Source organism: Triturus cristatus, chromosome 5_2 (genome assembly GCF_964204655.1).
Source record: "Triturus cristatus chromosome 5_2, aTriCri1.1, whole genome shotgun sequence".
Taxonomy (NCBI): Eukaryota; Metazoa; Chordata; class Amphibia; order Caudata; family Salamandridae; genus Triturus; species Triturus cristatus.
In genome coordinates, this window is record NC_140588.1 from 56946063 (window position 1) to 56960377 (window position 14315).

The 14315-nt window shown below is 45.6% G+C and overlaps 1 protein-coding gene across 1 annotated transcript in view; it reads left to right on the top strand.

The window, feature by feature from the left end:
* The window catches only part of TMEM245 (transmembrane protein 245), a 648028-nt gene extending 634088 nt beyond the window's left edge, over window positions 1–13940 (top strand). The window contains exon 17 of the mRNA XM_085606845.1: window positions 12032–13940. Within this exon, the coding sequence (XP_085462971.1) occupies window position 12032 (1 nt within the window). The 3' untranslated portion in view covers window positions 12033–13940. The remainder of the gene's footprint in view (window positions 1–12031) is intronic.
* The last annotated feature ends 375 nt before the right edge of the window (window positions 13941–14315 follow it).

Here is a 14315-nt window from a genome sequence, read left to right on the forward strand (position 1 = left end):
AAACTCAGTGTGTTGCGTTTTTTCCTTTTTGTGTGTCGCAATCACTGTGGTTCTTGGCTTTCAATTAAATTCAAGCTCAGGCCAGTATCTAAAGTTAGAAACGAAAATACGTGCTCTCAGGTTATGTAACCCTAATATTTTAAACATTCAAATCAGTTAATTCAGTACTTTATTTCACTAAACTGCGCAACTATTTTATCATTACCATAGATTTTATTAACCCCGATGTGCGTTCTAAAATCTTCTTTAAATTCAGCACACCACAACAAAACCACTGACAGGCACAGATCTGTCCTACCCCTTTTCCGTGCGCCCTATTCCGTGGTTTACTCTAACATTAGTGCGCGGTTCTCCAATCCTGGTTTTTACGTGAGAGGACCACGTGTACGATTCCCCGTATATTATGGAAATACTTTCTATTTGGTCCTCCAATCCTGGTTTTTACTTGAGAGGACCACGTGTACGATTCCCCGTATATTATGGAAATACTTTCAATTTAGTTCGCCTTTTCTACAATGTAGAATGTAGAATTCCTCTCACGTAAAAAACATGGGCCTTTCTATTCAAAAATTCTTTAAAATTCTTCATTTATGAGCAGAGAGTGTAATATCAAATGAAGGAGAATACACTGTTCATCAGACCCCCGTATATCATGACGGCGTGATTGAAACACCCCCTTTTATATTCTGTGGGTGGACAATTATTCATTCCCTCCAATGAGAGTTACGTCATAACATAGGTCCCTTCTCCTTATTCTAAAAGTGGTCCATAATAGAAATTACTGTATGGGCCATATGAGATACCTATGAATATAATATAATATTGTGAACGAAAGAGAATGAGACAGTACCATGAACACTAATTGTATCTATCCTTCTTTTTTATAGATTGTTTTTAATCGGTATTGTGAGCTGTTTAATGTGTTGGTCCTGAAGAAGGTGTTACATATTAGATATTGCACCGAAACGCGTCCACAAGAGGACACAAATTATATTTGTTGTTGTTTTCTATTACTGTAATTTTGTTATGCTTAGTTAATTCAAATGATCTATTGAGTGTTCATTTTAATTGTATGTAACTGTGATTATTTTTGTTGAATATGTGTTTTTATGATTGATAATTATATGAATTCTATGAATTAATGTTGATTGCTAAACTTATAGTGACATTGACTGTAATAATTTTAAATAAATTTGAGATTTTTTTTTTTTTAATAAATACTATCATACTAGATACTTGAAGTGTAATGGTCTGTAGATTCTAGGTCTCGGGTTCACAATATATAATATCTAAACTGACTATCGGCATATATTAAGTAAATACAAAAGGGAAGCTTCTTTTGTTTACTTGAAGTATACTGTTCAGCCACGTAAACCCAAAAGTTGGCTTTATAGTAGCTATGAATATTTTACTAATCAGCTCCGGACAAGTCCATAGATTAATCAATCCGAGGGATCTACACCAGGTTGCAAAATGGAGTAGCCATGAATTCTGTTGGCACAACTCATATTTAGGACTTATCTCATTGATTCACAGTATTCGTTTAACTCCGGCGTGGTGAACAAACGCAGCCAATACATCAATGGGTTTAATGGGGCCACATCACCAATTCTCCTCAGCACAAGATCAAGATACAATGGGGTCAACAGAGTACTAACTGGAACAGAGACAAGAAATCTAACATACATGTTTTCGCACACCGCCAAGTTATGTCTGTCAGCATGGCCCCTTATCTCTGCTCCATATAGTGCAGCATTTTGAGCTTATATCCAATGGACCTCCAAGGCTGGGGTTATTGACTGAGTCAGAGTGTGTTTGTGGAATCTAATTAAAGGTTTAGATTTATAGCATACGGTCACATAGCTCTTATCAAGTTGTGGATCCCAGCCTAGCATGTCGGTCAGCTTAACCCCAAGATAATTGAAAGTGTTCACCTTCTCTAAGGGTTTCCCATCTATTCTCACTGCTCTTGTTCTGCCCTTTATCTTTCTAAAAACCATAAACTTGTTTTTCTCCACGTTTAGCTCCAGGCACCTAGCTGCACAGAAGGCCAAGAATTCGCCTAATACATTCTGGAGGCCCATAGAGGTCCTAGAAATAAGTAGGGAATCATCTGCGAACAGCAGAATTGGTGTTTTCCTGCCATTCAGCACTGGAGAATCATTTGCACAGTCCCTCAGGTCATTAACTACTTCAGTCAGATACAGGGAGAACAATGTGGGTATGAGTATCAACCTTGGTGCACCCCACGCTGAATAGTAATCTTAGTAGTTAGTTTACCCTGTCACCCCCTCCTGCCCTGCGCCCTCAACAAGTCCCTCTCCAATTGCCTCCTCAGTCCACCCACCCTAGAACAACATTCTTCATGGGTCACCACCTTCAGAGCCTCCCATTCCACCCCTCTGCAAGCAGTAGATAACAAATTGTCGTCAAAGTAGGCCGTCGTCAACTCCCTCAATTCTCCCCGAAATATGTCATCCATAGCGCCTCCGGGCGCAAACACCACAGAGGGACCCGTGAGAGAATACTGCGCGGTCCGCACTCCAAGAGTCAGAGGTATTGGCTCAACACTTGTGTGTGCAGTGCCATTATGGCTGCCTCCCCTGAGAGTAGGAACCAATCTAATCTACTGTAAACTGTATGTGTGGGGGTGTAGCAGGTTTACCCCCCAACACCCTCTGGGTGCATCATGCGCCACGCATCTGTATAGCCCAACCTTTCCTTGGACCCCCCCCCCCCCCGCCCAAAAACCCCGCCCGAGCCCGGCTGACATGTTCGGTATAGAAGAGTGTCTGGGGGTGTCTATCTAAGGATCTGTCCAAAACACAGTATAAATCCCCTGCGCACACCACCAGGATCCCCACATAGGGCAGTAGAAGAATCTGTTAGCAAATGGAAATCACCATTATCATTATTTGGGGCATAGATATTCAGGAGACAGACTTCCTGACCATCTAACTCCATGTGAACCAGGATATATCTCCCCTCTAAATCAGCCTCGCTACTCGGGATTCTCACCGGCATCTGAGGGGCCGCCCAAATAACCACTGCCTGGTCATAGGTGGAATAAGTTTCTGAAAACATCTGACCTCTCTTATGGCGCTTGGAAAACTCGGATTCTGTTAAGTGCGTTTCCTGCAGCATAGCTATATGAATGCCGTGTCTACGAAGGTAAGTGTGCACCCTGTATCCCTTTACAAAGATTTAAAGCCCGTACATCCCATGTTACAATTCTAAACTGAGTCATCTAGCAACCCGTAATCACGCACAGCCTTATCACATATGCCCTGACAATGCTGCCAACAAAAACATCTCTGAGGATAACACATCCTCCCACCCCCCGGATAAACACCACAATATCAAATCGTGCCTCTCTAATCATATGACCAACCCCCAACTGTAATTTAAAACCCAAAATAAGGCATGTTATACAACCACAAAAACTGTTTCACAGGCTGAATCTCAATCAACCAATTCACCTAACAATCATCACACAGCAGGCAACCAAAAGCCTAGACTGTGCCAGGTAAAGGGAGACCCCTGGTACAGCACCAGAGGCGCATTGCTGGACACTTAGTCAAGTCTCACTCACAAAAGCTCACCGTATAGGGAAATGGTAAGGGGGAGGGGAAATAGGTGGAGAAGTTAAAGGGGGGGCCTGCCTATTCCACTGTTCTGTGCCCCTCCCGCAACAGTGTGTAAGCAGCTGAACTCCTCCAGTACACACATGTCCTCAAGGCACATAGCATTTAGCACTCCGGGCAAGCTGCAAATTCACCACGGCGCCATCCAAAACAGTGCAACTGCAGCAAAGGATTTGCATCAGGTCAGGGGATCGAAACCTGCAGGGTGTCCTCTATGACTTCTCCAGCACTAGTGTCAGAATTTGATGCAGTCACCGCTTCCACAAGAGTCCTGGCTTCCTCCCGCTCAATCTGCAATCGTGCTGGATCAATGTGGGGCATCGACTGTCCTCATTGTCTGAAGTCCGGAACTCCAGATCCAAAGAGCCATCTTGTCGCACTATAAATCTCTGGGAGGAACGGGAAGATGTTCTGTTTTGCTTTCCTTCCCTGCTCAATCTATGTGAGTGCTATGAACCCTGGGACCGAGCAGCTACCCTGCTCAAGGCCGGAGGACGTCCTTCACCCCGCAACTCCAGCCAGTCCCACACCACCTTGGGTGTAGGGAAAAAGTGGGTGTGACCGTCATGTATAACTTTCAGCTTGGCTGGATAGAGTAACATGTATTGCAGCTGCATCGCCTTCAGCTTCTGTTTCGCACCAAGGAAGGACATGCTCTGCTGTTGAACCAGACATGTGTAGTCAGGAAATATATGAATTGTAGGATTAGCAAAAAATAGAAAGTTAAATGGCCTTGCAGCGATAACTTTACCGCCATCTACATTATTTTAGATTGTTTCTTCTGAAGAGAAAAATAATTACGTAATTTAGTGAAAAAATAAAATGTGCCCAATCGTTTTAATACATCATCCATTTTGTGTACGAATGAAAATAAGATTTGCACTTTCACTTTATTCAAAGTTGATTCAAAAATCTTTTAGATGGATTTGTATCTGATAATTATGTTAATGAAATTTACCTATCTTTTTACTAAATTGTGTAATACTGGTTTTGTCATGATTTAGAGGTTTTAGTGATGAATTTTTATGTATGTGTATTTCTATGAGATAATGTTTTGGCTGAAACCATATAAATATTCTACGGTGCACCAGTTAGTGGCAAAACTGACATGCACTGGAGAACAAGACACAAATGTTGGTCACATCAAATTGAAAAACTTCCTATGCCATTGACTCCTATTTCTCGGCTCTACAGGGGCTCGCCATCCCTCTCTCTCGTTGAAAGAGAGATGTGTAGGAATGTTGCCTGTTTCCTATGTGCCACATGCCACTACTGCATCCTAACGTTCCATGAGTGATCAACCTTTGAGAGTGACGTGGCTGCGTAACGAAGGGCGCCCCAGATTGATAGCCCCGCAAAGAACCACTAGTCACCCAATCAGGGAAGGCGGTGGCTAGCGGCCGGGGGGTTCAAAAAGGGGTGGCAACCCCCGTCTTAGCACTGACCCCCCCTCAAGAAGAATCGGAAAGTACCTGTTGCCACGGACGTGAAAAGGACGAGGAGGTCGAGATCGACGGAGGTCTGCAAAACCAGAGGACGACTCCAGGACGATTCCAACAGGTTTCGCTGACGACGAGGAATCCGCAGGTGCCACATGAAACCGGTCCACACACCGCGGCGACGGGTGTGGCCCCCATCAACTGCTGAGGTGAAAGTAAGAACAGTGTGCCCCTAGGGAACTTCTCCTGCTCTTCAGGAACGTGAAGGGCGGCGGCGCCCAAGGAGAATGTGAGGAGCCGATGACAGCGAGGCTAAAGGAACAGCGTTCTAGCCAGCGTCTGCCGTAAGAAGGCGGGGCGACTCAGGGCCAAGCGGGAGTGCGCACGGAGCTGGAAATTCCCCGGCACTAAAGAATTAAGTTTAAAGGGAAGGAGCGAGCCCCTTTTTCGTGCATCGAGGGACAGCGGGGGAGCGGATTTCCCCAGTGAGGCCACGGAACAGGCTGGTTATAAAAATGTTATTAAAGCAAAGAGGGACAAGAAGAGCTCCCTTTCTTTGTTTGAACCAGCAGTTCTGGGGGGGCACAAATTATCTTCGGGCAACAAGTTTTTTTTTCACCAACCGACTGGGGAAAAAAGTATGAGGGCCGTTTAAGAAAAGATACCCGAGACGAAAAGACACACTCTAGCCACAACAGGAAGCATGATGGCAAAACGTTGGGTGTCCACAAAGGAAAAACAGGTGCCAGCACGATATAGGGTACCACCGGTGAACGATGAGCCCCCCAAGAAAGACCTAAGGAGGCTCCGGGACGACTCGGGGCCAGAGCTAGACGGGGATCTGGAGGATCTGCTTCAGAAAGCAAGAGCATTGGTGGCCCTCAAGGGAAAAGCATGGATCGACACTCAGATAACGAAAGCGCCATCCAAGAAGAGGTACAGACCAGCGTAGGTACCAGCAATAGCAACTGCAGCACATCCAGGCAAAGAGGGCCATGCAGCCAACACAGCGGCCCCTGCTAAGCCAGGCAAGAGGGGATTGCAGAAGGCACCACAGCGAACTCCTGCAGCCCCAGGAAGGAAGGGGTGAGAACCGACCACAAGAAGTAGAGGCAGGGGCAGAAGCAGGACGACCACATCACCGGCAGTGGTGAGCGACTCGGACACCGAAGGGCATATCAGCGATGAGGAGGGGTCTATGGCCGACATGGCGGCCCTTCAGTAAGGACGGGGCAGGCTACAAGATGGTGAGCATCGAGCACTGAGCGCACAGGGCAGGCGGCGTGATAGGGGGCAAGGGCACGCTGGTACACATGGGGGGAACGCGCGTTAGTGTCAAGCTATGGCACACAGCTAGGGGTAAATAACTACGCAGCACGTGGGCCATGGTCCTTTCAGCCCCCGGGTACAGATAACCTGAGGGGAATCCAGACAGAATTCCATGGCGAAGCATGGGGCCAATACTGACATACCCAGCTCCTTGGATGCCCTGGTGGCAATGGTGTGGGCAGGGACACCCCTATGGAAATAGATCACATGAAGATAAGGGACAGATGGAGTAAGCAATGGTTAGCCCAGGAAGGCCACAAGATAATGGGGACAAGGACGACGAAGGGCAGAAAGTGCCCCGAATGCTAAATAGGCTGACTAGAAGGGAGCCAGCCAAGACTGGGGCAGCGGAGGGCCAAGGCATGAGGGGGAAACCAGCAAGCAAGTACATACGACCTTCCCCGAGCGACCAGCCCACCACAATAAAACTCTTGGGGTTGGCAAACCTTATCCCGCTAGTGGTGAAAGAGAGGATATGGCGCAAAGAATACAGAGACATATTCTCATTGCTAGAGGTGCGCCAAGCAGGATTAGACCTCGCAGTACAAGATAAAAAGGATGAGGACAGAAGGGACACACACAAGCCCAGGGTGGAGAAAACAATAGACAACTGGCTAAAAGCGTTCAGGATGCTGGCATGCATGTTCATAGAAAAGTTCCTCCAGAGTGCAGCGGTGCTAATATTATATGAGCAACAAGTGTCTGAGGCATACCGAAAGTACCAGGGCGAGGCCTGGTTGAGGTACAACTTATGTTTCAGGGAAAGGATGCAGGCCTGGCCAATAATGGAGTGGGACTGCCAGTATATGGAGGGATTCCCGACCCACATGGTGGGGGCCAGAGAAGGCATAGAGATGCGGCAACACAATTTTCGTCCCTCAGGGTTCAAAGGAAAATTTGAAGGGCAGGGACAAAATTTCAGTAACAAGGGGCAGTCGGGCGGAAAGGGGGGCGCTCAGGAAAAAAACGAATGGCGTCTTGTTGGAGGTATGGCAAGGGTGAATGCAAGTGGGGGAATACATGCAGGTTCAAACACAGCTGTGGGTCCTACGACAGGAACCACCCTGCTGCCCAATGCAAGCAGACACAAGGAGAAGGTTTCAACAGAGAGAAGGGCAACCCAAAGAAGTAACAACCAAAGCGGGGCAACCCTGGAGAGTTTGGAGGTGCTGATCAGGCGTCAGAGAATGCCCACTCCCATAAACACAAGGAGATTGATAATATTATAGAATGACTGCGCAAAAATGGCAGACTGGCAACGATTGGCAGAAGGGTTGACGGCGGGTTTCCCCATCCCTCAGGACAGCTGCAACTTAAAATCAGTGAGAGACAAGCCTGAGGTGGCAAGACAAAAGGTGGACAAGGAGGTCCAGCTGGGAAGAGTGTCTGGCCCTTCCCCGCTACCAAACATAATAGTGTCCCCATTAGGGTTGGTACCTAAGAAAGAAGCAGGCAAATTCAGGCTAATACCCCACCTGTCATACCCACACGGGGGTCAGTCAATGATTGGTTAGACCAGTGCAGCTGCTCGGTGGCATACGCCTCCCTTGACGACGTGATAGACCAAAGCAGGAAGGCAGGGGGTCGGGCATTAGTGGCCAAAACGGATGTAGAGTCAGCATTTCTTTTACTGCCAGTACAACCAAGCAGTTACTACCTTATCGGTTTCGAGCTAGACGGGGTTTATTACTATGACAAATGCCTACCCCTGGGTTGTTCCATATCTTGCGCTTATTTTGAATCCTTTAGCATTTTTCTGGAGTGAGAACTGGGGAACGTGCTATCCCGCAGGGGAATGGGTCCACTATTTAGATGATTTCCTATTCATTGGGAAGGCTGGAACATGAAAATGTGCGACATCCTCCACCTGTTTGTGGACATGGCAAAGGAATTGGGAGTCCCACCAGCACAGGAAAAGACAGAGGGCCCAAACGCCAGATTGTCTTTTTTGGGGATAGAGCTAGACTCAGTGGCTGGGACATGCAAACTACCGCAAGACATGGTCGCTGAGCTATGGCAAATCATACGTCCGCTTCGGCAGCAGAAGAAGGCGACATTAGGCAAGATACAACAACAACTAGGGAAACTCAACTTTGCTACCAGAGTAATACCTGCAAGGCGCCTGGCCTGGTTGACCAAGGGTTTGTACTGAAACACCACAGGGTCCGCCTTCCGCAAGGTGTGAGGGAGGACGTGGGGCAATGGGAACAGTTCTTGACCAATTTTAATGGCACCCTCAACTGGCGGGAACCATGGGTCTGGGCTTACCAACTGGAACTATACATGGACGCCGAAGGGGCTACGGTTTTGGGGCCATCCTGGGGGCGGCATGGACAGCGCCAGCGTGGCCTGCCAGGTGGGTCCAGAATGGGACCACCAGCAACATCACCTTATTGGACCTATTCCCAATTGTAGTGGCATTTACCATATGGGGTCCCCAGCTGGCCAACAGACAGATTACCCTATGGTGAAACAACCACGTGGTGGTGCAAGCAATACACCTGGGTACAGCAAAATGCCCAACTGTGGTCAGATTATTGCGTAAGTTAGTAGAGTGCCAGCTTACAGCGAATATAGCGGATCTGGCAAGACACTTTGCAGGGCTGGACAACTCAGTGGCTGATTCCATTTCTCTTTTCCAGTGGGACAGATTCAGGGAGCTCGCACCAGAAGCGCACCAAGTCATGACACCAGTGCCAGAGGGGCTATGGGAATTGGTGGAATCGGGATAAGGACATTATTGGACAACACACTAGCTCCTAAGAACGAGAACTGCTATCGTAAGTGCTGGGCAACCTTCGTCACCCTAACTGGCAGCAAAGGGATACAAGTGGTAGGATTTGACGGGGTGACCTCATTTATAAAGTGGGCAATCCGGGAAGGGAAAACCATATCCTAGGCTCAGGCTCGCCTGAACGCAGTGGTTTACTACAGCAAGATAAAATCCAGTATTTGTAAATAGCGAACAATTACCCGAAGGTGTCAAGGTGCTTGGGGCCGTCAGGAAGATTAAGCAAGGAAACAGGGAAATACCCCACTGGGTCATTCTGCTGCAGATTGGCTAGGAAAGGTTGGGGAAGACTGCAGCCCAGAGCAGGGGACGATTTCAATGTCTTTAAAAAATCAATCCGCGCTTTAGAGGAGATGTGCGACGGGGAGCAGGAGATGAAGTTATTCAAGGCGGCTTTTGCGCTGGCTTTCTTCAGGGCTTACAGAGTCAGTGGCCCCAGCCAGTCGAACCCGGGGGAAAGCATGCTTACACATGGCAGATGTGGTAATGGGAGCAGGGCGCATGGTAATCCACCTGCGCCAGTCAAAAACTGAACAGGCGGGCAAATGCAAGTACACTAGAATCGAATGTATCAGGGACAGATCCTGCTGCCCAGTATGCCTGGTAAGAGAGTAGATGCCAATGGGTGGGCCAGCACAGGGGCCCCTGTTTACACATGGGGACGGGTCATGCCTCAGCCGTTTCCAGTTCATAGCGGTAATGCGGAAAGCCATAGTAAGGGCGGGTTTCCCACCAAGGCAGTTCGGGTCCCATTCCTTCTGCATAGGGGCAGCAACCACGGCAGCGGGTTTGGGTTTGTGGGCGGAGCAAATCAAGGCAGTATGTTTGGCATCAAACTACTTCAAAGAGTACATACGCCCCCGGTGTACTAAGATCCACTTTCTATGCATCTCCACCCCAGGTCCGCCGGAAGATCGCAAGAAAATATGGATCGTGGAGCATTCTTACATCACCCGGACGTAACAGTGGGCGGTAGCACATTGCGAGTTCAAGGGGATCTGGTTCCGTAACACACAGGTGACCTGGCTGGGCCAATCTGAAATGGGACCAGCTACTCTCCACAGTACAAAGGGTGCTACAGCGGGGTCACGGGCCGGATACGGTAGTAGTCCACCTCGGGGGCAATGACCTAGCAGCCATAGGGAGGAAATGCCTACTAGAGAAAATAATGGGGGACCTTGCGTCACTGGCCAGGTTAATCTGCCCGGCGGAAGTTATTTGGTCAGAGATAATAGTACACAGGGCATGGAGGGGAACCCGAGACCAAGGGACGGTGGAAAAGTATGCAGGGCCAACAGCTGGGGCTTTGTGAGACATGGGTTCATTAACCCGGGGTCCCTTGGGTATCACCTGGAAGACTGGGTACACCTGACTGGGGTAGGAATGGACATGTTCATACTTAACGTGGTAGTGGGCCTAGAACAGCTGGGTTTTGCTTGAACAGGTTAAGGAGGAGTAGGGGAGCTGCCTCCGATTGGGGCACCCTAGGCAGCGTGGCGGTAGAAACCCAAAATAAAAATACCCAAAAGAAAACAGTTAAGTTAGGTAGATGAGCTGCTCACACAAGGGTCCTTGAGATGCCGCATTGCAGGGGCACTGATTGAGCGAATGACCAGATACAGAGTAGATGAGATGCCACACAGCAGGGGCACTGAGTAGTAGGCTAGGGGCCAGCAAGAATCCAGAGCAAGCAGAACAGCAGTTGCAGCCCAGGCAGGTCCTAACGGATGCCCACAAATTCAGTAGCAAGCAGAAGCCTAGAACCGCAAATGCAGAGACCTTGATTAAAGGGGCACCTCGCACCAAGGCAGTGCTGTCTTGGGAAAAGGAACAACATCAAATGTTAGAGGACAATGCATGTGGTAAAACTAGCATGATGTTCATGAATGACCAACCGTGAGTTGTGAGATGTACAAATCATGTTTATTAAACTGCGGCCTTTCTACGCACCATATGTTGTCACAGTAATAATTACTGGGGAAAGGGAAGCAGTTTTGGGGAAGCTGGGGGCAAAGCAGGGGGAGGTGCTTCGCCCTCTGGGAGGGGTTTGAGCTCATGATCAGCTCAGGTGGTGAACCTGCTCCTGTTTGCCACTGGTCTCCTTGACACATTAACATGTGATTAATATATGTAGTTAATAACGTGTAACATGTTTTGTGTCTGGTCCAAGTTACTCCATCGCTTAAGGCCTGGAGCCCTCTGTGAAGTTAGTCTGATCGTTCTAGATTTAGTGAAATCCATGAGGAAGACAAAGCATTTCTGAGGAACGTATTTTTCAAGAGAAGTAATGCGCATTTGGTTTAATGAAAATGTGGGATTTTTGCAATTGCCTTCAAACGTACCATAAATATTAAGGTAACGCTTACAGACTACTGTGCTATGTTTTTTTTCTTTCACAGTTTTCTTTTGCGCAAAAGTGGCCCAAGGGATTTGGAGTGCTTTACAACAGAACCAGATATGTTACACATTGTTTGTGTCCTTTATTAGGCACAAGAAGGTTTAGTAATTTGCCCAGAATCATAGGATGTTGAACCATGGCTGGGATTCGAACGTTGTTCCCTGTGTTTCAAAGCTCTAACCACGGAGCCACACCATCTCATTCTATGAAAAATATTTGTTTTATTGCATAGATGACTTGCTCTTTTGTTCAGAGTAGCAGTGTCATTGACTTAAGTCAGATTCCTCTGTTTTTGGAACAAAAATGTATTCCACATCTAATTGAGTTAGTGTGCGGTTCATAATATCCGCGCACAGTTGATGCCTTTACTTTGAAACAGAAATACTTTTGAGTTTTAGTTTTTGTCTAATCTCGAATATATTTATTGCAGATCATTCGTGGACAACCTTGATGAGTTGAAGTCAGACTTCAATCAAATCCGCTTGAAGTGATTCAGTGGTGGAATTGCCATTCTGTTTCCACAGTCGCTTGTATCACTGCCTTATGAACCTCTGCAGATTTGTGCCTGTCGACAGAAGAAAGAGACATTTCAAATGAAGGAAAGCATAAATAAAGCAAAATATTATGCTGGCCTTTTGTGCACAGCTCTTCTAACTGGGGGAAGTCTGTTGCACGTTATTCTGCATATCTATTTGGCAGCCATGTATTGGTGTTTTTTTCCAGCAGATTTTTTTAACTGTTTAATGTGTAATTACGCACTATACTCCCAGAAGCACCCTGACGACTAATCAGCTACTATTATTCCCTTCAATAAGTGTGCCACGTTTTTTTTTGTATTCCTTACCTTATTATATTTATTTAATATAAATGAATTGCACTGCATATGTTTAGAAATTAGCATAGGGCTGAATGTGTAATATTATATTTGCAACGTCCCTGTCACTTTAACTTATTTTATAGTGTAGTACCCAGCTTTCATTTCCCGCTTGTTTAAAGTTGTGCAATTCGTAGGTTTAACTACAGAGAGATTTCTCCGACACACTATTATGCCTCTCTACAAAAAACACAAGCCCCAAAAACTGTCAAAGATCCGACTTAGCTGTAAAACACTGTACTTGATAGGAAAAAAAATAATCCATGTTATCTGTCATCTTTTTAAGGATTATTTAAGTGCACCGGTATAAACACTTTTACACCGTTTTCAATGTTTCATGAATCACAAAATATACAAAGCAAACATGCATTCTTCATTGTATGTAATCATGATTTTAATCATGTCCTTTTCAAAACAATGACGAGGCTTAAAGAATCTTTAAAAAGAAAGAGCAAGAGGGACGTTGTATATTTTTGGCATGACTTACAGTTTGGTAGACGGGTTACTCTGGCACAAATATACCTATATCCCTTCCACCATATTGCAGGTGCCAAAGGATAAAATGCACTTTTAATAATGCAGACAAGATATCCATTAGGTTTGTGGATATCACCAAACTCTAAATCAGGCCATGTTGTTTACTCACCCATAGTCCCTTAACTGAAGGAGATCCTTAATTATTACTCTGAATGTAAAATATGTATTTTTTATTGTTTTTATTATTAAACACATTTCCATTCACAGCACTTTAGTAAGTCTGTTAGGTGATAACAGAACATTTCTTGAAAACATGCAGAATATTTTGTGGAGCCCTACAGAAAAATTGTTTGCGTTATCTTCATTAGAATGATCACAGATTTTTGTTTGTTCTTGAGTGGTACCTCCACATTACACTTCTAGTTAAGTATTGTATTTAAAAACACATTTCAGCATTCTGCTTAAGGATGAAGTAGTCCTGGTCACCATCATTTGTTTTGGGAGGGGTGGGTGTGGTAAAATTTGCAAACCACTGTTCTGGGCAAAGATGTTTAAATAAAGTATCTGACCAAAGTTAGCTAAAGGGCTTTAATTTGCAAGATAAGATTTTTTTTGTATATCAACGTTGAAGCCATTGCTCCAACGTTAAGTCTTTTTTTTCTGTGAATTAGTCCAATAATTCAGGATATGTATCCTTGAAACCATTACCACTGAGTATTTCTCCGGTGTCTGGAAACTGGCTATGTCACATCCGTCTCGGAGTAAGTTATAACTGCACTGCACCTGTTTCAAGTATGTTTTCAATGCATTTGTGCAATAGTACTCCTTGATCTGTGTCTGTAACTGACCCAGTGAGAAGCTCTCTTTAATTTGGATACAAAAATACTCAAACTGGTACTAGGGAATTCATTCTTACAACAATGATTTGTTGAAATTGATCTCTAGCAACGTCTTGCTTTCACAGTTATTAAACACTTGTATACACCTATTGTCTTTTTTGTGAGGATTATTTGAATGTTAATTTTAATTCTCTATAACGTGTAAGAACATCTGCAACTTGATTTAAGACAGCAGACATTGCAAGTTAAGGTCTAAAGGTATAATTAACACATTTTAATGCATTTATTACATGTTTAGGGTGTGCAAATATTTTAGTATAGTTCACTAGAAATGTAGACACTGCTACAAGTCTTCTGGAACCCTGAATTGTTCACTAACGCAGGAGGTTAACATTCTAATTGTAAATTTCTGATCTCTGTTGTCCAAAAATCAAATACATTTGTAAGTACATGGGCTAACCTTTGTCCCTTTGAATTCTGGTGGCTCGCTCAGTTCTAATCAGAACAGATATAATTCACTTCTT